The 25,060-nt window shown below is 35.2% G+C and overlaps 5 protein-coding genes and 1 long non-coding RNA gene across 9 annotated transcripts; 2 read left to right on the top strand and 4 right to left on the bottom strand.

Moving 5' to 3' along the window:
• Window positions 1-2,641: 2,641 nt before the first annotated feature.
• On the top strand, window positions 2,642-7,040 carry LOC106295705. Its single transcript, XR_001261041.1, has 3 exons — window positions 2,642-2,696; window positions 6,528-6,644; window positions 6,721-7,040. It is a non-coding gene; the product is annotated as an uncharacterized LOC106295705 (long non-coding RNA).
• Window positions 3,095-4,761, bottom strand: LOC106295703 (F-box/kelch-repeat protein At4g38940-like). Of its 2 annotated transcripts, none has more exons than XM_013731675.1 (2): window positions 4,722-4,761; window positions 3,095-4,250 (listed from the first exon to the last, which is right to left on the bottom strand). In XM_013731675.1, exon 2 carries the CDS (start codon window positions 4,207-4,209, stop codon window positions 3,133-3,135), a length of 1,077 nt encoding a protein of 358 aa, XP_013587129.1. In that variant the 5' UTR covers window positions 4,210-4,250; window positions 4,722-4,761; the 3' UTR covers window positions 3,095-3,132. The 2 variants fall into 2 exon arrangements, with proteins under 2 accessions (XP_013587129.1, XP_013587128.1); XM_013731674.1 differs by having other exon boundaries at window positions 3,095-4,248; window positions 4,716-4,747.
• A 44-nt stretch (window positions 7,041-7,084) lies between the features above and the next one.
• Window positions 7,085-8,942, bottom strand: LOC106295702 (F-box/kelch-repeat protein At4g38940-like). 2 transcript variants are annotated; one of them, XM_013731673.1, is made up of 2 exons: window positions 8,903-8,942; window positions 7,085-8,431 (listed from the first exon to the last, which is right to left on the bottom strand). In XM_013731673.1, the coding sequence occupies exon 2, from the start codon at window positions 8,388-8,390 to the stop codon at window positions 7,314-7,316; it is 1,077 nt and encodes a 358-aa protein (XP_013587127.1). In that variant the 5' UTR covers window positions 8,391-8,431; window positions 8,903-8,942; the 3' UTR covers window positions 7,085-7,313. The 2 variants fall into 2 exon arrangements, with proteins under 2 accessions (XP_013587127.1, XP_013587126.1); XM_013731672.1 differs by having other exon boundaries at window positions 7,085-8,429; window positions 8,897-8,928.
• A 3,919-nt stretch (window positions 8,943-12,861) lies between these two features.
• LOC106343324 (probable serine/threonine-protein kinase At1g54610) lies at window positions 12,862-16,481 on the bottom strand. 2 transcript variants are annotated; one of them, XM_013782501.1, is made up of 9 exons: window positions 16,252-16,481; window positions 15,779-15,867; window positions 15,181-15,652; window positions 14,815-15,099; window positions 14,423-14,740; window positions 14,117-14,353; window positions 13,499-13,599; window positions 13,310-13,427; window positions 12,862-13,233 (listed from the first exon to the last, which is right to left on the bottom strand). In XM_013782501.1, the coding sequence occupies exons 3-9, from the start codon at window positions 15,589-15,591 to the stop codon at window positions 12,940-12,942; spliced, it is 1,764 nt and encodes a 587-aa protein (XP_013637955.1). In that variant the 5' UTR covers window positions 15,592-15,652; window positions 15,779-15,867; window positions 16,252-16,481; the 3' UTR covers window positions 12,862-12,939. The 2 variants fall into 2 exon arrangements, with proteins under 2 accessions (XP_013637955.1, XP_013637956.1); XM_013782502.1 differs by having other exon boundaries at window positions 15,779-15,849.
• A 905-nt stretch (window positions 16,482-17,386) lies between these two features.
• On the top strand, window positions 17,387-18,986 carry LOC106295550 (coiled-coil domain-containing protein 12). Its single transcript, XM_013731475.1, has 5 exons — window positions 17,387-17,459; window positions 17,629-17,777; window positions 18,123-18,255; window positions 18,374-18,488; window positions 18,763-18,986. The coding sequence occupies exons 2-5, from the start codon at window positions 17,641-17,643 to the stop codon at window positions 18,819-18,821; spliced, it is 444 nt and encodes a 147-aa protein (XP_013586929.1). The 5' UTR covers window positions 17,387-17,459; window positions 17,629-17,640; the 3' UTR covers window positions 18,822-18,986.
• Window positions 18,987-19,044: 58 nt separating this feature from the next.
• On the bottom strand, window positions 19,045-24,203 carry LOC106295549 (WD repeat-containing protein 48). Its single transcript, XM_013731474.1, has 19 exons — window positions 23,911-24,203; window positions 23,478-23,579; window positions 23,194-23,352; window positions 22,973-23,038; window positions 22,815-22,904; window positions 22,417-22,722; window positions 22,233-22,330; window positions 22,116-22,151; window positions 21,895-22,015; window positions 21,578-21,814; window positions 21,395-21,490; window positions 21,239-21,304; window positions 21,106-21,144; window positions 20,886-21,020; window positions 20,363-20,715; window positions 20,142-20,235; window positions 19,891-20,055; window positions 19,699-19,805; window positions 19,045-19,392 (listed from the first exon to the last, which is right to left on the bottom strand). The coding sequence occupies exons 2-18, from the start codon at window positions 23,574-23,576 to the stop codon at window positions 19,707-19,709; spliced, it is 2,259 nt and encodes a 752-aa protein (XP_013586928.1). The 5' UTR covers window positions 23,577-23,579; window positions 23,911-24,203; the 3' UTR covers window positions 19,045-19,392; window positions 19,699-19,706.
• Window positions 24,204-25,060: the final 857 nt, after the last annotated feature.

Raw genomic sequence — 25,060 nt, 5'->3', positions numbered from 1 at the left:
GATATTTTCAGTACTAGTTCACGTGTAGGAGTCTTATAAGTCTCGTTTCAAATATCAACCAGTGATAATGAAGGTTTATTTGCACGTGTATAGTCGGTGCTATATATTCTCCGATTTTAAGATCCAATTTAATTAAATATATGATCAGCAGATCTAAACAAACTCTCCAGGTTGAAGAAATTTTTATATAGAAAGCCACAAAAGTACTAATTAAATTTAAAAGTAATATGTTTTGTTATAAACATTGTCCTAAATAAAAAAAAAACTTTGTTTATGACAACATAGAAGCTTTGGGGAGAGGTTCCCTTGTCCATGTATGTAATGTATTGTGCACCTATCTATTTCTATCTTATGGATTTAACAAGTAATGTGATTATGGCAAGGACATAAGCATAAACCTGCTTCTCTATATTATTACCTCTCTAAGTAACTCTGTTTATGGTCTGTACAATCCTCTCGCTTCTATGGTCTCATCTCACAAAGCACTGGCTAATCCTATTGGTTCACCCTCATTTTCTCTAGTTTCTGATGTGCTTGCGGGTAGACGCGATCTTTCTGGAGACAAAAAGGAAGTTATTAGATAAGCAGACATCATTAACTGTGAAGAGAAGCTGCCTTACCACCAGTGACATTGGTGATATCATCAAATTCTTTTGAGCAGCAAGTGCTTTTAAGTTGTTACCATGATCAAATCTAGACACATTTCTGCGGAACCAAAGAACCAAACCGAATAGAAAAACAAGGTTCGGTTTCGGTTTAGATACTATCAATTACCCGAGCAGGTCCCATATCTTTACTACAAAAAAAACGAAACCGAATAACTACCCAAATTTTTATAATTTAGTTTATATACTTATAAATATTAATTATATTTAGTTTGCAAATAATCTGATAATATAAAATAATAATATTATTTATAACCGAAATACCCAGAAAAAAAAATTACCAAAATACATTTTATCCAAAATATTTAAAATTATTTGAATTATCTAAAATTTTATCTGAAACCCCAATCTCTCCCCCCCAAAAAAAATCTAAATATTTAATCCCAAAAACTTAAACTTTATGACTTTTTAACTTGAATTAACTAAAAACTAGAATCGAACCAAAACTGAATCGAAATTACTTTGGATATTAGTCGGTTCCTAACTTTGTTACCCGAACCAAACTGAAATAGCCGAACCAAATTTTCTAAATACGGATCCCAAATCTCTAGAACCGAACCAAGAACCGAATGCAAGGCTAATCAAATCTCACACACACACACCTAGAGATTCAAAAATTTCAAGCTTTGTATCTATCTTAACCAAACTGTGCTCTTGTTTCAAAATCTCAAACTTTTCATTAGTGAAACACTTACATCACTCATCAACGCATCTGTAGCTGTCAGGCGCTCAAGCGGATCAAGAGCCAAAAGCCTATCAACTAACGAAAGCGCCTCAGGAGAGAAATCTTTAAAAGCCTCTCTTACTTTCCTCTTATGCTGTGGTTTAGCCATGTGATTAGAAGGAAGCCTAATCTTTCTCCAATACTCTTCAGAAGGCGATCCGCATAACTTATATATCCTATGTATCTGATCAACCTGCGTCACATTTTCACATTAACACATGAACAAACCAAACAATCCTCAAAAACCTGAAAACATCAAAATACTAACCTCGTTACGACCTGCCATAATCGGTCTACCAGATAACAACTCTGCTAAAATTTCGAGGTGGAGCTGTAATCTAGGACGGCGAGAATCGCTCTAGCTACATGACTAGCGGTGGAGCTGGTAACGTCCATTACTTCCTGGCGAAAACGGCTTTCACTAACCGAAACGTAAAGATAGATTCTCACAGTTTCTTCCTCGTCTTGCAGAATCAGCAAATTGAGAGAGAGCGGAGGTCTCTGGTGTAGCTTTGGTGGGGTTTATGAAACCTACCGTGGTTCTTAAATACACTCTAATTTTATTAACTAGATTTTTTTAGTTAATAAATTTTTGTAGCACAATGAAGCCAATGGAGAAGGAGGTAATGATGGATGTAATAGCTGGAACTATGGTTTTGAAGGTACAATTTAAAACTTTATCACAACGTTAAAGTTTCTTTATTTTAGTATTCGAGTTTATACACTGTTTCTTGACAGGGGAAACTGGTGATGCTCTCACATCAAGTCCTTACATGTTTGACAAATGAAGAATTTTCATTTAGCTTTGATGATTTCTCAGGTAAAACTGTTGCCAACAAAAACATGATATTGTTGTTAACAATCTTATATGATATCAGGGAACACCAATGATGCTAATGGGAGACGAATAAAGACACACCCGATCGATATGGTAATAACAATAGCTACGGACATGATACTGCTCTCAACAATTTCCACTGGAAAGAGGCAAGTCTTAACATCTTGCTGTTGTTATTGATTCTCCCCTGAACTCTTGTACCATGTCTTGTTGTTTCTTTTAAGAAAATCCAGCTCGACGCAAAGAAGGAGAGCCATTTCAGGTTCTTTTCAGAGTTGATCAAGTTCTGACATTCACACCATGTACTCAAGCACGAAAATTTCCTCAGCAAAGTAGTTAATCGTTATCCTCTCGTTTACATGTAATCCTTGAATCTTTGTGCCTCTACTCTTATGTGTAATGTGTTTTTTTTTTTTACGTGGCATGAAGATAATTGCGACAATCCTGAGAGCAAGTTCCTAGCTTTCACGTAATTGACAAAGATGTCTCATTCTTTGTTATGACGCTTCTAACTATTTGATTAATATGTAAAACTCTAAAATAGACGACATTTCCATTCAAAAGATACAATATATACAAATATATATATCGAGCAATATGGTAAGTGTATGTTTGTTTAAGGTTTTTATTTCACCTTAAACTCTTATGTTTCCCTTTCTTTAATTCATCTCTATTAAATGCTTGCATCGTAGTTGAACATGGGAACCAAACATAAATGTCTCGTAAAATTTAACAGACCATAGCCCAAAGTTTTAAACGACAACATAAAACAACACACTCAAAGGTTTTGTCTAACATAAACAATGTTAGCAAACTTGCGAACACACGAGATGGCATTTAGGATAATTCCTTTAAAATACGAAGGGATCTACATAGAGATACTGTTATTATTATGCTGCATCAAATCAAACGGTAACAGAAACAAATTCGACAATGTCAAACAGCCCATTCTCAATCACAACATCACACGACTCCATCTTACCCAAAATATCTCCTCCTTGGCGCCTTTCCAAAGCAATCTCTGCACAGCAAATGACATTTTTGCCGTCATATTTTTTAAGAAAGAAGAGAGCCAACTTCTTCTCGCCATAGCTCACCGCAGCGGACCAAATTGAGTGGGCAGTCTCCACGGCCAAAAACTCTTCCAAACCGTTGACAACACTCCAGCACATCTGCTTTGGATCATATGCCATCAGAACCTTCCCGGGACAATCGTGATAGTACAAGACGTTGTCAACCACACATGCACCCTTCCAGGCCTTAGAACTCAACACCTCGTCCATCAATTCCCATTTCCTTTCCTCTGGTTCATAAACAAAAGAGTCGTCCTTGCTGCCACCTTTCACGTAAACCTTACCTTCCATCACCACAGAATCATACCTAAGGGGACCAAGACCTACATGCATGTCTTCCTTTACCAACTTAGGCTCCCATGATTGTGTTTCTGTGTCAAACACCGTGACTTCACTCTTCCACGTGTCCCACGACCCAACCGGAAAATAGGAACCACCAATCAGGTAAACCTTCTTGTCGATGACATTAGCAACTCTAATAGTCATAACCTGAGGAATGTGAGAGATGGGCTGAACCGTGTGAGAGGTGCAGTCAATGCTGAGCGCATTGAGATCGCTAAACCCGTACACCTTCGAACCAACCGAGACATAGATTCCATCGTAAGACATGTGATCAAGTGATCCGGCGATGACCAAGCGGTTACTGCAGCCGACTTTCCGGTGGAGAATGTAGAAACCGAAATCATCATGAGTATTGGGGTTGCGGAGGACAGCATAGACACGGTGTTCTTTGTAGCCTAGCTGGGATCGCCTCTCGTAGAGAGTAGGAGAGGCAATGAGTTTCCTGAAACTCTTTGAAACGCGGTTGAGAGTCGGGTATTGGCTTATGGGTACACGAGCTACGATCTCAATGGTAACGTCGTCTGGAAGTGATGACAGCTCCGGAGATTTCTCCATGTTTTCAGACATCTGAAACAGTTGTGGTTGAGTGAATATCAGGAAATCAACCTGAACAAATAAAAAGGAAATATGTTATTGGTCAGCCTAAAACACGAAAGAGTGCTAGCTCATTCCAAGTTCAGACATCTCCATGTTCAGACAATTAAAAGTTCAGACATCATTCCAAGTTAAGACATCTCCATGACAATTACAAGTTCAGTGTTCAGACATATCATATCAAACAAGAATCACAAAGAGAAGAAGAAAGAGTAAATAGCTAAGAAGCTACCATGCAGGTAATGGGTAAAGATTAGGGTTTACAGCATACAGCACAAAAGTTTCAAATTTTTATGTAATAATTTGTCATGAAATGTATGCAGGAGGAAAACCATAACCACCCAAAAAGTTACACTCAGATTTCAACAACAAGATAAAAGAAACCAATCGAACAAAATAGAAAAGGAGGATGGAGAGTGAGAGATAGAAAAAAAAAATCAGATTTTGAGTACAAATCTGCAAGTGGTGAGAGCAAGTAACTTAGGATTTACGTAAGATACTCTCAAGATCCAAAGAGAAGACGAGTTGCATGAGAGAAGAAGCAGAGAATGGAACACTCTTTATAGAGATTGAAAAGTCGCTTTATTTGTGAATTATGGGATTGGAGTCCCCAAAAAGGCAAAAATAATGGACAGGTAACTAAAATGCCTTAATGGCAAACATTTCTTCTTAATAATCTTACTATTTATACCATTTATTTCTTCTCATGGCCTATTCTTTTCTTTGTAATACAATTGACATCTTACCTATTATCTATATTAACCTTCCAATTTGATATATTCATCAACAATTCAACAAGGATTCCACTATCTAAACATTCTTCCCCCTTCGCCATAATTCTCTTCACCCACCATTCTACATTTGGCAATTTTGAATCTCCATTTAAAGGTATTTTTTTGTCATTTTCATGAAATTTTCTTATTAATAGATTATATATTTGATATGGGTAACGTAAACAATTAAATTTCTGTTATGAAACCGTAGTTTCTGAAAACAAATATAAATATTTTTTCGAATGGGATCCACCTATGATGAGGTGGATAGCTTTGGGGGAGAGTATTATATACTCCTTAATGGCAAACATTTCAATTTTGTTCGCAAAAAAAAAAAAACATTTCAATTTCACTACTCCTTAATAATCTTACTATTTATACCATGGATAGTCTTAAGGGAGAGCATTACAAAATTTAGATAATTTAAATATTTTGGATATAATTCGGAGTATATGATCTTAGTTTCGAAAAACATTCTAAGTTAACATGTTACGATAAATTACATAATGACTTTATATACTTTTTTTTTTGTCGACCATCTGAAATTTTGTTGATAAATGCATGCTATAATGGGCTTACATATGGTATCAGATACAAGTATAGCGAGGCTCAATCAAAATTTTATAACTAATGTGTGCTTTCTTACAATTTCTGTTGTCAAATTTATCCCAAGCTTTCATCGGTTCCGATTTTATGAAAGTGTGATTACATCATTATATTGATCTGAAATGTAATAATTTTCTTTAAATTAAGTACATATTGTTTTTAAGAAATCATTGCACAGTAATAAGAAATATAAATCACTAAATTTGATAAAGAACAATTTCTTCTAATTAATAATTTAAAATTTAAAATATTTTACTTTCAAGACATATAAATTAGTCAAATCTTTACATAAAAAAACATAATACGAAGATATATATTTCTTCAGTGTTTCAGCAGTAAAAAAGATAAGATTTATTTCTTCATCCACTATAAGACTTGGAGTATAACTTTTCTATATACATTTAAAATTAATAAAAGCAAAAATAAAACAAAAACTTTACATATAATATTATAGAATGTAATCTCCCTCATTTAAATGCTTTTTTTTGTCAAATCTCTTGTACAACAATACACAAAATCAAATAAATAAGAAACATATAATCCACCAAAAAAGCACCAAAAAAGCAAAAAAAAATCTTCTTTTTTTTTCCTCGAAGTATCTATCAAAAAGGAACCTTATGAATCTTGGAGCTGAATAATAATTAATAATCCCATCAATCAAACAACGATTCTTTTCCCTTTAAGCTTAGCAGCCTTTCTTCTCTCCTTGTTAATATCTTTCATCCTCTTAGCTGTAGAGTCATGCGCTTCAGTGGGAGCCAAAGGACCAGACCAAGTCTGAAACGGCTCTTTGGAGTAAGTTGCTGTGAACGAGTTTGAGCTAAACGGCTCTTTCACGTAATTGACAAAGATGTCTCATTCTTTGTATTGTCGCTTCTAATTATTTATTAAGTATATGATTGTTTTTGGTAGGCTCCATGATGGTATAAGCGGCCAAGACGTCTATGCGGCTTTCAACGCCCATGACTACTTTGTCAAGGCTCTTATTCCACTGCCACCGTGGGGAAAGCAAAGCAATGGTTCCGTGTGGTAAGTGTTTCTTTCTTTCATCATCTTTGGTGCTCTGACTTTTCATGACCGACTCAATTGTCATGTTTGGCACTAGGCTGACACAAACCTCGATCGAGTCACCGGATGATTTTGTAAAGGAAGGTGTGGCTGAGACATACAATGTGGCTCCATTCTCTTCGATCCTTCTCAAGTTCATGTAAAGCAAAGCATGCACATCCTTCGTGAAAGATCCATAAGTGTTTATTTGATTAATGTATATGTAAAATTCTAAAATAGACGACATTTCCATTCAAAAGATACAATATATACAAATATATATATCGAGCAATATGGTAAGTGTATGTTTGTTTAAGGTTTTTATTTCACCTTAAACTCTTATGTTTCCCTTTCTTTAATTCATCTCTATTAAATGCTTGCATCGTAGTTGAACATGGGAACCAAACATAAATGTCTCGTAAAATTTAACAGACCATAGCAATAATTATTCAAGAATAAAACATAGCAAATTTAACAGACCATAGCCCAAAGTTTTAAACGACAACATAAAACAACGCACTCAAAGGTTTTGTCTAACATGCATAAACAATGTTAGCAAACTTGCGAACACACGAGATGGCATTTAGGATAATTCCTTTAAAATACGAAGGGATCTACATAGAGATACTGTTATTATTATGCTGCATCAAATCAAACGGTAACAGAAACAAATTCGACAATGTCAAACAGCCCATTCTCAATCACAACATCACACGACTCCATCTTACCCAAAATATCTCCTCCTTGGCGCCTTTCCAAAGCAATCTCTGCACAGCAAATGACATTTTTGCCGTCATATTTTTTAAGAAAGAAGAGAGCCAACTTCTTCTCGCCATAGCTCACCGCAGCGGACCAAATTGAGTGGGCAGTCTCCACGGCCAAAAACTCTTCCAAACCGTTGACAACACTCCAGCACATCTGCTTTGGATCATATGCCATCAGAACCTTCCCGGGACAATCGTGATAGTACAAGACGTTGTCAACCACACATGCACCCTTCCAGGCCTTAGAACTCAACACCTCGTCCATCAATTCCCATTTCCTTTCCTCTGGTTCATAAACAAAAGAGTCGTCCTTGCTGCCACCTTTCACGTAAACCTTACCTTCCATCACCACAGAATCATACCTAAGGGGACCAAGACCTACATGCATGTCTTCCTTTACCAACTTAGGCTCCCATGATTGTGTTTCTGTGTCAAACACCGTGACTTCACTCTTCCACGTGTCCCACGACCCAACCGGAAAATAGGAACCACCAATCAGGTAAACCTTCTTGTCGATGACATTAGCAACTCTAATAGTCATAACCTGAGGAATGTGAGAGATGGGCTGAACCGTGTGAGAGGTGCAGTCAATGCTGAGCGCATTGAGATCGCTAAACCCGTACACCTTCGAACCAACCGAGACATAGATTCCATCGTAAGACATGTGATCAAGTGATCCGGCGATGACCAAGCGGTTACTGCAGCCGACTTTCCGGTGGAGAATGTAGAAACCGAAATCATCATGAGTATTGGGGTTGCGGAGGACAGCATAGACACGGTGTTCTTTGTAGCCTAGCTGGGATCGCCTCTCGTAGAGAGTAGGAGAGGCAATGAGTTTCCTGAAACTCTTTGAAACGCGGTTGAGAGTCGGGTATTGGCTTATGGGTACACGAGCTACGATCTCAATGGTAACGTCGTCTGGAAGTGATGACAGCTCCGGAGATTTCTCCATGTTTTCAGACATCTGAAACAGTTGTGGTTGAGTGAATATCAGGAAATCAACCTGAACAAATAAAAAGGAAATATGTTATTGGTCAGCCTAAAACACGAAAGAGTGCTAGCTCATTCCAAGTTCAGACATCTCCATGTTCAGACAATTAAAAGTTCAGACATCATTCCAAGTTAAGACATCTCCATGACAATTACAAGTTCAGTGTTCAGACATATCATATCAAACAAGAATCACAAAGAGAAGAAGAAAGAGTAAATAGCTAAGAAGCTACCATGCAGGTAATGGGTAAAGATTAGGGTTTACAGCATACAGCACAAAAGTTTCAAATTTTTATGTAATAATTTGTCATGAAATGTATGCAGGAGGAAAACCATAACCACCCAAAAAGTTACACTCAGATTTCAACAACAAGATAAAAGAAACCAATCGAACAAAATAGAAAAGGAGGATGGAGAGTGAGAGATAGAAAAAAAAAATCAGATTTTGAGTACAAATCTGCAAGTGGTGAGAGCAAGTAACTTAGGATTTACGTAAGATACTCTCAAGATCCAAAGAGAAGACGAGTTGCATGAGAGAAGAAGCAGAGAATGGAACACTCTTTATAGAGATTGAAAAGTCGCTTTATTTGTGAATTATGGGATTGGAGTCCCCAAAAAGGCAAAAATAATGGACAGGTAACTAAAATGCCTTAATGGCAAACATTTCTTCTTAATAATCTTACTATTTATACCATTTATTTCTTCTTATGACCTATTTTTTCTTTGTAATACAATTGACATCTTACCTATTATCTATATTAAACTTCAAATTTGATATATTCATCAACAATTCAACAAGGATTCCACACTATCTTAACATTCTTCCCCCTTCGCCATAATTCTCCTCACCCACCATCCTACATTTGGCAATTTTGAATCTTTATTTAAAGCTAATTTTTTGTCATTTTCATGAAATTTTCTTATTAATAGATTATATATTTGATATGGGTAATGTAAACAATTAAATTTCTGTTATGAAACCGTAGTTTTTGAAAACAAATATAAAAATGATATTTAATGATGATTTGGTTTATTTTACGCGATTTCGAAACATACAAAAATCATTACACTGGTGTTTGTAAATATGTTTGTTGTTTAACACGTTCATTGTCGCGTAAAAAGATTAAATCGAAGCTAAATTTAAAATTTTTAGGTACTATTGAAATAATTATAGTACGACTAAAGCAAAATATGTATTATTAAATAACTGGTTCACAACAACAATAAGTTCTAGTAGGGCAACTAAAGAATACTAAGACGATTTGTATTATTGTGGTTGAAATACACGAAGAGCAGAACCCAATTGACCTTTATGGCTAAGGAATCGTTAAGTAATGTGTTCATGCTGAACCAATAACCCTTCACGAATTGAGCGAGAGGAGTAGGGAAGGGAAATAATTCCTTAAACACGTTGAAATGGAAAAATGAAAATCAACAACGGATGGATGTTTATATTTTCTTTGAGATTATTTTTGTACAACTTGTATTTTTCTTTAATATAACAAGCAATCAATTGATGGGTAATTTAAGATATACTAATATGTTATTTTAAAAGAGATTAAGAGACTTTGTTATTTCAAAATATGAATAATATTTTATGAAAAAAAAATACTCAACTAAAAGTCTAAGACAAACGAATGGAGGTTGGAGTTTGTTTTCTTCATATCTGCCGTTGGATTAAGCTTTACTTCTTATGTGGGTGATGTAATACCATGTTTTGTACTCTAATTTTCTTTTAATTTTCTTTTGAATCTTGTAATAATTTCTATAAGTTAATTCTTTGACTTAATAGACTGGCTAATTTTAAATCTAGCAGTTGTTCATAAAAATGTCTACTAAAAACTTATTTTTATTATGATATATATTTCAAATGCATTTAGATAATTTGTATATGATATATATTTCAAATGCATTTAGATAATTTGTAATCAATAAGTGGCTCCATTCGTGTTAAAAAAAAAAAAAAAAAAAAAGTGGCTCCATTCTCTTCAATCCTTCTCAAGTCCGTGTAAAGCAAAGCACATCCTAGGTTTTCTTTCGTAAAAGATCCGTAAGTGTCTAGTCATATTTGATTAGTATGTGAAATTCTAAAATAGACGTTTTCAATCAACAGAAACAATATATAAACATATATGTTTTTTTAAGGTTTACATTTCATCCCAAACTCTTATGTTCCCTTTTCTTTGATTCATCTCCCTTAAAGGCTTGCATCATCTCATCTATTAAAACAGAGTGCTATTTTTTATCTACCGTTAACAAGTCATAATAAAACTATCTAAAAACTACTTACTATAACATTTTCATTATTTACATTAATAATAAAACAAATATAAATATCAATTTATGTTTAAGTATAACAAATTCTGTTGAGAAAGAATCTAACAAAATCCTACTGACTTTCTAAATATTTTTATAAAATAACACTTAATTAATTTCGTAAATACTAAGATAACTTTATAATTCAATGTTAATTAAAAATTTATTATAAAACAAGAAAATAAAATTCTATAATATTTTTATATATATAATAATTATATTATGTATTATATTAAAATAGAAGTACTATATGAATTAAATATGGGTAAATTTATCTATTTTATTTTTAAAATAGTTTCATTTAAATAAATTATCACTCATCGTTAAAATGTGTTACAATTCGTAAACTATATTATATTTTTTAGAAAAATAAATTTATTAACATAGGTTAAACTTTTATATCTACAACTACATATTATTTTATTTTTTATTTTGAAACTCTCAACAATATATTGTTTTAAAAAAATTAATATACAAAAATATAATAGTTTATAACTAACCTTTAGTTCATATACTATTTAAAAATATGTTATTAGAAAATTTGAAATTTTAATAATTCATTCATAATATTAATGACAAATCAAATTTTAATTATAATTTTAATATTTATATTAATTATAAAAATATTCTGAGAGATATATAAAAATCTTACCGAAATTAAAATTATTTATATAAAATAATGTATTAATTTAGTAACAATTTTTTTCGAAAATCATATAATCTCCCACCTCAAATATAGTTGTGTACTTTTCCAAAAAATTTTGACAAAATATAAAATTTTAAAAATAAGTATGCAAACTTAAAATGATAATGTTTTAAATTTTTCAAAATGTATAATCATAGATAATAAAGAACAACTTCTTGAAATGTAACACGAAAAAACAAACTATGCTATAAAAATTAAAGTAATTTAATATTTTGAAGTCGTAATTTAATAACAAAAGAAAAAGAAAACTTAATATCATAACATCCAAAAAATATACTATATCATTAAAATTTACTAAAATAATATGATGGATTCTACCATGTATAAAATTTATTAAAATAATAGGTTTATATTTACAATATATAACACTAAAATTAAAATTATATACTTAAAATATTTATAATAAATCAAAAGTATACAAAAATATCCGTACGAATGTGCGGGTCAAAATCTAGTAGTATTTTAACATGGGCACCAAACATTAGCGAATCTTACATTTAGTTTGCATCATAAGTTGAGCATGAACCAAACATATATGTCTGGTCAAAACTGATTATATGTAAAATTCTAAAACTGACTACATATGGTATCGGATATAAAGTCAATTAATTTTTTTGGAGATCAAAAAAATTTCATAGAAAATATAAAACTATCTTTGTGAAACAATTTTTTTTTCTAAAAAATCTATCTTTGTGAAATGGAAGAGAATATGATTAGTTTCGAAAAATATTATAAGGTAACATGTTACAATAATAAATTACATAATGACTTTATATACTATTTTTTTGCCGACCATCTGAAATGTTATTGATAAATGCATGCCATAATGGGCTTACATATGGTATCAGATACAAGTATAGCGAGCCCAATAAAATTTTTATAACTAATGTGTGCTTTCCGATAGTTTCTGTTGTCAAATTTATTCCAAGCTTTTATCAGTTTGATTTTATGAAAGTGTGATTAAATCATTATATTAATCTGAAATGTAATAATTTTTCTTAAATTAAGTACATATTGTTTTTACGAAATCACTGCACAGTAATAAGAAATATAAATCACTAAATTTGATAAAGAACAATTTCTCCTAATTAATAATTAATAATTTAAAATATTTATTTTCAAGACATAGAAATTAGTCAAAATCTTTACATAAAAACATAATATGAAGATTTATTTCTTCAGTGTTTCAATTAAAAAGATAAGATTTATTTCTTTATCCAATCAAAGACTTGGAGTATAACTTTTCTATACACATTTAAAATAAATAAAAGCAAAAATAAAACAAAAACTTTACATAGAATATTATAGAATGTAATCTCCCTCATTTAAATGCTTTTTTTTTTGTCAAATCTCTTGTACAACAATACACAAAATCAAATAAATAAGAAACATATAACCCACAAAAAAAGCAAAAAAAATCTTCTTTTTTTTTTCTCGAAGTATCTATCAAAAAGGAACCTTATGAAACTTGGAGCTGAATAATAATTAATAATCTCATCAATCAAACAACGATTCTTTTCCCTTTAAGTTTAGCAGCCTTTCTTCTCTCCTTGTTAATATCTTTCATCCTCTTAGCTGTTGAGTCATGCGCCTCAGTGGGAGCCAAAGGGCCTGACCAAGTCTGAAACGGCTCTTTGGAGTAAGTTGCAGTGAACGAGTTTGAGCTAAACGGTATCTCTGATGGATCAAGACGCCGTGAAGATCCCACTTGATAACCAAGTGAACCGTCTTGATGCGGTGGAGGAAACTTCTCACTCTTGCTCTTAGCATTAGCGTGTGTGATCAAACGCATCCTCTGTTATAGAAAATAGATTCAGTTCATACAATGAACTGAGAAGTAAACTAAGAATGTTGTGTGAAAGAGTCCTTACATCGATGTTAGATTGATTCTCAGCATTGGCTTCAGGAGCAGGCATTGCTCTAGGTGCTCGGTCTCTAGGTCTGATTCTTCTTCCGCTCTCTCCTTGAACCTTACGTACTTCCCTTTGTCTGCATACATGAATACATCTCTCAAGCAAAACCGAAACCAAACTCCCACAAGCCATAAAAGGAAACTTTACCTCCTATACTCTTCATCTCGTTTCTTGGCATCAATCTCTTTAGTTGGAGGATATTTGGGGAGCTCGGAGGGCTCACATGCAAACGGCTCCGTCGTGAAGAACTGTACAGCCAAAGCAAATCAGACATTGAAGTCTAAATCATGATCAAATCACACGTCCAAAGATTCAAAGTTTCAAGGTTTTAATCTATCTTAACCAAACTGCTCTGTTTCAAAATCTCAAACTTTTCATTGTGAAAATAGGGCTGGGATTTTGAACTGAATCGAACCCGCCGAACCGAACCAAACCAAAATTTTGGTTAGTTCGGTTAGGAGTTCGGTTCGAGTCTATAGATGTTTTAAGAAGGTTCGGTTTTCGGTTTGCCAATCGGTTACTTCGGTTTTCTTTAGAAAAAAAATTATAACCAAACCATACAAAAACAGCTGAACCGAACTTATCCAAAATTTTAACAAAACTAAACCAAAATATAACCGAAATCAAATACTTCGATAGGATTTTCAAAAACCTAACTAACCGAATACCAAACCAAACATTATTTTGGGTTAATTCAGTAAGATCTACATTGAACCGAACTAACCGAAAACCGAACTACCAGCAAGCCATTATCAAAACACTTACATCACTCGTCAAGGCATCTGAAGCTGTCAGGCGCTCAAGCGGATCAAGAGCTAGAAGCCTATCAACTAACGAAAGCGCCTCAGGAGAGAAATTTTTAAATTCCTCTCTTACTTTCCTCTTATGCTGCGGTTTAGCCGTGTGATTAGCATGCTTAACGTGAGAAGGAAGCCTAATCTTTCTCCAATACTCTTCAGAAGGCGACCCACATAACGTATATATCCTATGTATCTGATCAACCTGCGTCACATTTTCACATCAACACATGAACAAAACCAAACCTGAAAACATAAAACATCATTTACTAACCTCGTTACGACCTGGCATAATCGGTCTACCAGACAACAACTCTGCTAGAATGCAACCAGCGCTCCATAGATCAATACCAACACCATACTCAACAGCACCGTGAAGCAGCTCAGGTGCCCTGTACCATAGAGTAACAACCCTCGTCGTCATTTTTTGCCTTATACTCGCATCAAAGAACGTCGCAAGACCAAAATCTCCTATCCTCAGAACTCCATCGTCGTCTATAAGAAGGTTTGATCCTTTGATGTCACGGTGAAGCACTCCTCGGCTGTGGCAGTGCTCGAGCCCCGAGAGTATTTGCTTCATATAGCACTTAACCTGAACACATAAACATTATCAAACACACTGTGCATACGATCCTTCTCTTGTTGACTAATGTAATGCTTCCTGACCTGTTGTTCGGTGAATGTTATGACAGGGCTTGCGGCGAGACCAGCTAGATCGTGATGCATATAACGGAACACCAAGTATAAGCTATTTGACATCCTGGAGGTAACCAAACCTTCTAGCTTGATGACATTGGGATGATTCAACCTCCTCAGGATCAGAATCTCTCTAGCCATGAACTTCAAGTTCTCCTGTTCCATAGTCTCGCACCGCACTTTCTTTAGCGCCACGATGGCTCCAGTCAACGAGTCTCTCGCTTTGTACACATTACTATACGTTCCTGATCCAATCTACACAAAGAAACAGACTTCAAACTCATTGCAAAGGAACTAAACACACACACAAGAAAAGAGAGAATCTTTTCGGTTTACCTTCTCAATCTTCTCAAAGGAATCAGCTTTTCTTGGAAGCCACCCGTTTAGAGCTTCACCGCAGACTTCAGTCAGCCACGGTGGCCACCCGGCTGCAACTTGCTCGCCTGGCAAGTTCTTTGGTGGGTTGCTTAGTCTCGGATCAGGCTTAGTAGTAGACTTTTTTCTTTCGCCTTTAGGCTTCTTCTCTTTGACATCTCCGTTCTCTTCCTTGTGATCTTCCACAATAGCTTCACCATTCCTAACCTCCTCACCAGTTGAAGAAACAACAACAGCAACACTAGTGCTCTCTGTAGTAGTCACGGACACATTGTTTGCTTCTTTGCGGTTAGACTCGATCCTTGTACTAGCTTCCTCTCTAGACTCGGAAACTAATCCTGATGATCCGGGTCTACTCAATACACAACCCATCTCATCAAACTAAACCTTCATCTCTTTGGTCCAAGTCAAATCTCTTTTGAATCAACTTCAACTGCAACACAACACATAGTTGATAAAGTCAAATCCTTTTAACTCCAAACCCAGGGAATCAGATTTGACTAAAAACAGCTTAGGAAAATTTTGAGAAAACAAATGGTTTTTGGAGAAAGTTACTTACTTTATGATCGGAGAGGAGAGAAATTGGCGACCCAGATGGTCAAATCTGAAACTTTGAACAGGCAAGAACAGCTGCCAGAGATTCAACCCCTTAGTTTATAAAGACAGGATGATGTGAGGAGACAAGTCAAAGATCTGAAACTTGTTTAGAGATATACAAAGCTGACTCAAAACTCAAGAAGAAAGAGAGCCCAACAGAAAAAAAAAAAGAAAAAAAAAAAAAAAAAAAAAAAAAAAAAAAAAAAAAAAAAAAAAAAAAAAAAAAAAAAAAAAAAAAAAAAAAAAAAAAAAAAAAAAAAAAAAAAAAAAAAAAAAAAAAGAAAAAATGAGTGTTCACAAGTTTTAAAAATCAAACCTTTAAAAAGCACCAAAAAAAGAAAGAAAGAAAAATCAATTAAGGGTTTGAAAAAAGGCAAAGTGATACATATACACACTACATTAAGGAAAGAGACCAGCTTTGAGTAAGGAACCAACCTCAAGAGGAGAAGTGATTTGGTTGAACTGTTTTCTTTTAATTTGGTCTTCTTTGGGTTTGAATCAGACAAGAAAAACGAATAAATAGAAACAAACGGAAGATATGTTTGGCTGTTTTTATGATGTGTTAATTGTTTTTGGAAGACGCAAACAAGTCAAGAAAAGGCTCAACGTTACTACTCTTCTTCAGTCCCCACCAACCTAAAACCTCAGAGACACACCATTTGATATTTAGTTGTCCTCTCTTTTTAAACTTTTAGACCATAAAGTTTATGTAGAGAATTAAAGTTGTTTTCTTTTGAAATTTCTGGAATTTTTTTATCTCTTTTTTTTTTTAAACACATTTTTATTTATAAAACATTGCTGTCTTAAAAGCATTTCTGGATTGTTTCGGGTTTTTTAATGTAATGGTGCTACAGAAGTGGATTGTTTTGTTGCAATGAAAATGATCAAGTAAATGGAAAAACACGTTAGTTTGATATATATAATATATAGTTGGTCAAACAACATTAAGAAACAATATTTGGTATACATCCACCTAATGCTGGAATATTTATGTCACTAAAATAATACCATGACTTTTTAAATATTAAAATATGAATTGGAATAAGAAAAATCATTATGATATACAATGAGAGTTTCCTTCCATCTCTCCAATCAAAGAAGCTCCTTAATCAAAGACTAAATTGTAAACTAAACAAGGAACAAAAGCCAAGGAACTAGTGATTACTCCTGTCCTTTAGAATAATCTATTTTCCTCTTTCTCTTATGTAATTTAATTTAATAAGAGAAACATATATCTCAGAGGTAGTTGTTTTAAAAGATATATCAAAATTGTGCCAGACAATAACCAAAATAAATATATGCATAACCTCATAGTCAATAAAGAAAAAATGCATAAGTTAATTAGAAAAAAGGATACGAATCCCTATTAAGAAAAAAAAAATCGGTGGAGGTATAGACACGTTTTCTAGCATATATTTGATTTTATCATGAAACCAAATTTTATTTTATTTAATATTTAGCTAGAATCTGAGTCCTAATCATTATTAAGCTAGGCCCAAGATGTCGATTTAGCTCGGCCCAATGTAATAACTAGCTTGGCCCATTTAGTCTTCTCCTCTGTTATATAGTTTCATCGCTGCGATTGCTTCTGTGTTACACAGATTTTTTCCTGGAAAAGAAAATTCAGAGCTCGGAGCTTCCAGGTACCGTTTCACTCGCTGATTTGCCATAATTTTCTCGGTAGAGAGAGATTCGGTTTCGCAGTTTCAGCTGGATAGGTTTACCTGTGATTTCGCTAGAATTTGAGCTGATTCGTGTCGATTTAGGGTTGTATTGTGTTCGATGTTAAAGTGGATAACCTAATCTGTGCAGGAAGTAATATCAATGGGTAGTGAAGATGAATCGATAGAGCAGAAGTCTGCTGCTCGTAAAGAGGCGCTGAGAGCTTTAAGAGCAGCTAAGGAGTTGTCAGAGAGCAAGGAAGAGGGAGGAGGAGATGACTCTGCTGCTGTGGAAGAAGAGTGAGTATGCTTTGTTCTTTTCTTAGTTTATTGATCTAGAGCTCTATCTACAGTCATGATTCATAGAAAAGAAGAAAACTTGTCAAGATATTTAGGGAAGGAACGATTTTACTAGCATATGATTGATGTGTTGTTGGCTAAATCAGAAGAAGGAGCTTCCCTAGTGCTTTGGTTTTGCCTTTTTGTTATACTATCTATCGCTATATAATACAATGCCCTTTACCAAAACAGTGGTTTCGTTTTTGAACTTGCATTCTTGTGTATACTTTGCTTAAGTGATTGGTTTCATTTACTCGATTGTATTGTCATGTGCTTACTGCTTATGTATTCTTTTGGATTTGACAGTGGTCCAGCCATGAAGTTTAGAAATTATGTTCCACAAGCTAAGGAGCTTCAGGACAGTAAAGTTGTACCACCAGAGCTACCCAAATTCGAAGATCCAGTTGCTGCACTTCCACCTGCAGTGGAGAAGAAGGAGGTGTGTGGATTGCTTTTCTTTTTTTATCTTTTCATGGACAACCAAAACCTCTGTTATTTGTAGCGTTGCTTGTTTTTACTTGTGATGTTTAGCTTACACCGGAATTTATCAATGTTAGGACCCATTTGTCAACATTGCTCCAAAGAAACCCAACTGGGACCTTCGAAGAGATGTCCAGAAGAAGCTTGACAAGCTCGAAAGGCGGACCCAAAAGGCAATGTATAAACTCATGGGTAAGCGGCAACTTTCATCTACATGCTTTATCTCATTCAGGGGAATCTTACTTTAAGTGAATATGCATGGTTCATGCGTAATAAGTATATGTTAATATGTCTCTTGTAGACATGAGTAGTAGTACTAGGAACATTCAGTTCGTTGACATTGTGGTCTGTTGTTATTTAAGTGCAAAATAGAGCGATCTTGTACTTGTTAGAATTTTATTTGAATCCGACTCCATTAGAATTGTAACAACTGTTATTATGGGGCTGACATTCATTTTCTTTGCAGAGGAGCATGAGAAGGAACGTGAGACGGCTGAAACTGATGACAATGCAATAGAAAGTTAAAGACGTGATCACACGAAAGAAGCTGCAGAATATTCTATTCAGTTTTTGTATAACTGACTATTAAGCTTCTGTCTTCAGAGAGTACACCATGGTGCCTTGTTTATTTTCTTGTATGAATATGAAAAGTACGTTCAGTTTGGTTTGATTGAACTTCAGATTAATTCACTTTGGTCCAGTTTTAGTTTATGGAAGCTTATGAATGTTAGATTTTACTTTAGATACAGAGCATTGGTTATTTATTTTTTTGTTTCAGGGAACAGCTGAAAACATATATAAAGTTTGTTTTTGTTCTTTCCCAAAGAACAAACCCAATGTACAAAAGATTAATAAAGTTTTCGACACCATCTCGTCTAAAGATCTTGGACCTTTTATCGATAGCACTGCATTCAAGCCCCACTTCTTATGAGTCCCAACTCCTTTAGAGCAGACTTATTCGCCAGCATGAAGCCGAGTAACACTAAACCAAGATTAATATGCTTTCGGAACTAACAAACATTGAAAAGCTATAGACTTCAAATGAACCAGCAGATTCCCAATTTGGAGACACTCAGAAACTTGCCCGGTGACAAATCTGTAACGCAATAAAGGACATGGTGATATTCATTCTCAACCATAAAAGTATGTTCCTATCATTGTTCCAAATGTAAGAAAAAAGAGCAATCTACAAAAGGCTTCGGTATCAGGGGACACATGAAAAATCTACCAAGGCTTTTTTTAAGGTCAATTCTTCTATGAAAATACCTAAAATGAAATCATCTCTCAAGGTAAACAAAACCATCACATAGATGGAGCCTGAGAAGTGCTGTTCCACAAACTTTATCTCGACATAATGCATTTTCTCATGAGTTTTTTTTTTCACCTTCTTCGAGTAATTTACCTCAAAAGTTATCTAGCTATAGCCACCCTGTAGTTGAGGATTAGATCCTCAGGTTTCTTCCATATATATACCCTCACAGTTGCCAAACTCATCTCTGGAGCTAAGACCTGATATACAATCACAGAAAACAACCTTGATCAGCCACAAACTACAAACGACAAATTATTGTTGGGTTCCTTGAAGCTGACTTGCCTGGTTATTGCATAAGATCTCAATGGAAGGTTTGAGTTTCTGCCAAGGCTTTGATCCAGACGGTAGCAGTCCATTTCCTGCAAACAGAGGCTGTGGTCCTCCATCGATAGCTAAACTATCCAACGGACTGTCAAGAACCATCTTTTCCACAACGTAATTGGTAACCTACATAGACATGTTGCAAAAAACTAAGCCACTGAATAACAGAAAGTGCAAGCATAACTGTTGGTTTAATTTACAGACAAGTGTACCTTGTGAACTCTTAAGATCCGAGGTGCACTAAGTTTCCCTAGTGTGACCACCTGCACATTTGAGCCTTCACATGGATGCAGGAAGAAGCTTAATCTGAAAAATTTGAAGAACTTTCAAAAGTAAGATACTAAAGCAAGACAGTGTGCTTTATCTTTTAATAAAAAAAATGCTAAAACTCCAAACTATTTTTTTAATTAGAGAACAAGGTGGTGTCAAGTACTTTGTATTTTCTCTAGGAGGAAGGCGATTGTTCAAGACGGCATCAAGGCACCACAAGGGGAAGTCCTTCTCATCTTCAGTTCCGGTAAACTCAGTTATCTTCTTCCTCCATGGACCTCCTTGAGAGCCCTCGGTAATGATGGACGGAGGGGAGACAGAAGGAAACTCAAAGGGAGGATACACCGGATCATTCGCTGCACTGCTGTCTTCAGTTTTGGATGCAGTCAGATTCTTTTTGGAGTCTTTTGCGGATAGAATATCTCCAGAGGCAGAAGCTTGGGGTTTTGGTTTGTGCTTCTTCTTCGCTAGCCAATGACCCATCAGGCCTTTCAGTGTTTCACGGGATAGATTAATCTACAAATTACACAATCCAATGACAAAATATCAGTTTAGATTGACTAACCTTAGAGCCTATAAGAGTCTAAGTTGTTCAATTATGAATCATTAACGATATGTAACAGTAAGATAAAAGCTTCCGGTTAACTTCAACATAAGTAAAGATCTTTACAGGCATTTAATCTAACCTTATCATCTTCAGGTCGCCCGGAAACTTTGAGGTCAGCTGAATACATCTCAGCAGAGAAGCATTGTGGAGTCTCAAGATGAACGGATAAGCACCCAAGTCGTGTGTCCACAGTAAACCATGATGGAATGCTTACCTGAAAACGCAGAGACGAACAATATATCATGAAGGTATACACAAAACTGCTAGTCTCGCTAAAGAAAATAAATCAAGAGACTTACCATTTCAAATAGTTCTTCTTTCTTCTCTTCAAATGATATCTGCAAACATGGAAACAGATAATTTCAGAGTTAAAGCAGCATGTACATATAAAAATATCAGAAACTCAAAAGGAAGCATAAGTTCCATAGAGACCTTCCCGAAGTCCTCAACCACAACACCCTTAGTTATATTCCACAGCTTCACTGAGCCAGCTGCGTCCTGCCAAAAAAAAAACCCACAAATATAATTAAAATCTGTGGCTTTATCAACGGTGGTCTTACCATAGCATTCAAGAGAAGTTTATTTCACCTTGGTTAAAATTTGCCTTTTGTTATTCAGAATCTCATGCTGCACAATCGGGTGGCTTCCAGGAATAGTCACTAACGGCTCCTTGTAGGCAGGGGGCTGCAGAGAAGCCAAAAAAAAATCAGATAAACAGACTCAAAAAGGTTAAAACAGAATCATTTAGAGGGAGATCATTATTTTTCTTACAGGATTTAGTCCTTCCAATGACACTCTCGCCCTATTAAAAGACAAGTTCCCAGCCAAGAAAGAGCCACCTCGCTGAAAGACCTTTTGAGGACTCTGAACTTCGGCGGGCCATCTCTCTACAGAGGAGTCTGTTGTTGCAACCCATATACTATCATCTTGCAAAGCTAGTTGCTGAATCGGATGTTCCTTAGTGCACAGCAAAACGCTCTCTCTTGTTCCCAAGTCTGTCAAGTATAACTGACGGAAACAAAATCACATCAATGGAACTGAAAAAGGAAATTATACTATGGAGAGAACCAAGTTTGGAGTCAACTCACAGATTGGTCTCTTCCACCGCTATAAACATGAGTAAACGATGAAGTGCATGCAAGCGCCCAAACAGAATCTGTATGCACCGCATAGGTATGAAGACATCGCTGCTGACCTAGATCCCAAAGTCTAAAAATGAAAATGTAGAACCAGTTAGAAGAACTGAAACGACACTACAGCTGCCGCCACAGGGCTCATAGTTCTGAAGTAATTAAGAAAAGATAGAGACCTTATCATAGAATCAGAGGACCCAGACAAGCAAAACCTGCAGTCTCAAGGTGAGAAACACGAGAATAAATCAGACAGAGAAGAGAACAGGCACCAAAAGGACCCAAAATAAACATACCTGCCAGTCGAGTCCAGAAGCAGCACTCTGACATTATCTGTATGCCCCCTCAGCTTCATACTTTTTGAACCAGTTCTAGGGTCCCAGACACGTAAAACCTGCAATAAACAAAAACTCAATTATTGTCTCTGTCTATGTCTTGTTCTCCGGTAATCATTCTCAGAAGCCTAAATTGTATGAATACCTTCTCTGTTCCACCAGAGACGAGCGTCGTCCCCGTATCATTCATCGCCAAAGCATAGACAGACTCCTTATGGCCTTTGGCAACTGTTGGTGCGTACCCATGGGATGGTGATGACTGCACAGAGATATTGTTGCTGGAACCAACATTTCTTAAACTTGCAACGGGCTGAGAGCTCCCAATACCATTTGCACCATTTGAGGAACTATCTTCCATCGAATCATTAGCTTTCGTAACTGGTGATAAAGCGGCTTCAATATCCCATATAAAAACCTCCCCACCAAGGCCACCAGATGCAACAACATTGCACTAACAGATGCGACATCAAAGATAGTATCATAATGTGGTAATGAGAACCTCAAATATCATACAAAAAAAGTACGAAAGAATGACAAAATTACATTTTGTGCCGCAACTGCCAAACAAATAACATAGTCAGAGTGCTGACGGAGAGTCCTCGTACAAACTCCATCTGATAAGCTATCCCATGTCTAGAGTGTGACAAAAAACATTAAAAATTTGGATATATATTTCTAGCAACTGTGAGAAATTCACAAACCTTGACCGTAGTGTCTGAAGAACAAGAAACAAGAGTGCTATCACCAGCCAAAGCAGCGTCATTCACCTGACCAATCAACAAAGTGACCAATCAACAAAAAGGGTTTCAAATTATCAGAAGTACAAGAGCACAAGGTTCACCTCAGGAAACATATGATCCTAATTACTAATCATTCCTATACAGTTAGCTTTAGAGTGTTAGGAAAAAAAAAAACTCCATACCCAATCAACATGAGACTCGAACGTAGCAGAGCAAAGAGGCGCATCTTCATCAAACGACCACCTCTTGAGTGTACCGTCACGACTTCCAGTGAAAAGGAAACTCTGATCACTGGAAACAGACGATTTCAACACATCCAAGCAATTAACGCCAGCACAGTGCTGCAGAATCACATAAAGTTGAACATAAGCTTGAGTTGAGAAATGAGATAAACTATAACTTCAAACTATTGTAAGACTTGTCTCTAGTTAAAGAAAATAGAAAGAGAGAAATCAAAGAAGCTGACCTGAGTGTCGTTGGCATCGTTTAAGACATAAGTAAGCTTCTTCTCTTTGCGAGCGCGGACAGAACCGCCATTACTCCCGGAACTTGCAACCCGGTGCATCTCCTGAAAAAAGGATTAATCAGAAAAAAAAAAAAAAAAACCAGCACGTAAGTAAACTAAAACAACATCCTCTTCTTCAAACAAGACAGGTGTTACTGAATATTACTACGGCAAAAGCTAGGACAGTGATTAGTCTTATAAGAGATCCCATATAAGAAACGATAGATAATAAGCTTGGAAAAATCGATAATCAGCTAAATTGTAATGATTAAAAATCAAAAAGGCCAAACCCAATTACGAGATAATCAGATTACAAAAAAAAAAAATCATCACTTTACGACTCCCTGCTTATAAATTCCACACCTTTATACGGATAAAGGAACAATCTGGATACCTTTTATCTGAACTTCCGATGCAATCGATGATGATTCACTACGAAGACTCAGCAACCTCTTAGCACACACAGAGAGAGAGAAGGAGAAGACGAAGAAAACCCTAGAAAGGATCCTTCGCTGCGAGATTTGGGAATCAGATTGATCTAACAGGATTGAGAAACCTTATTAGAGTCAAGAGAGCAGCCTTTTTCTCATCTCAAGGCCGTGCGATTGCGTTTGTGAGAGAATCGGATGATGAAGAAAGAAGAAAAAATGATTTTTTTTTTTTTTAATTGAAAGAAGAAGAAAAAATGGGAACACAAAAACTCTTTCAAAGGCTTCGACTTGGTAAAAATCAGCCCATTGAATTAAGGATAAGATTTAGAGAATATAATTAAATCATTTTTTTATATATCGTTATTAATTTTCCTATTGGTTGAAAGACTTAGTTAGTTACTGACTACTGGTTTTAAACTTAAAACCATATACCGGTAATTACAACCGTAATCGAAAGCTCTCCTGGGCGTTCGGGTTCGGATCGGGTTTTTCGGATTTCGGTTCTATTTTGTAACACTCTCTAGATCTCATTCTAGTAAATTTACAAGTACAGATCGGATTCAGATATAACACTTTGGTTTCGGATCGGTCCGGATATATCCAAAGTAACCATATATCATTCGGATTCGGGTTATATTGGATCGGCTCGGGTATATCCATAGTAAAATCTAAAATTCAAAAGTAAAACATAAAAAATATATCCTTCTTTGTATATAATGGAGTATTTAAGGGATTTATTTAAATTTTAAATATTTATTGTTAGATATCATATCCAAATAAATATGAAATTGAATATTTGAAATATATATTTATGTTTCAAATATTTATATTGTATATTAATTTAGGCATTCAGATCGGTTTCTTCGGATATTTTTTCGTGTTTTCGGGTTTTTCGGGTTATCCGTTTGGGTTTGGTTAATAACATTTCGGGTTCGGATATGTTTTATAACACTCTACAAGATCCATTGAGGTATTTTTTACATTTCGGATCGGGTACGGTCGGATTTTTCGGTTCGGGTTTGAGTCGGATTTCGGGTTACAGATTTTATGCCCAGTCCTAACAACAGTACAGCACACAGGATAAAATAAAATAAAATAAAAGACAGGTAATTA

This window comes from Brassica oleracea, chromosome C5 (genome assembly GCF_000695525.1).
Source record: "Brassica oleracea var. oleracea cultivar TO1000 chromosome C5, BOL, whole genome shotgun sequence".
NCBI classification, from domain to species: domain Eukaryota; kingdom Viridiplantae; phylum Streptophyta; class Magnoliopsida; order Brassicales; family Brassicaceae; genus Brassica; species Brassica oleracea.
This window is presented reverse-complemented; position numbering and strand designations above follow the sequence as displayed.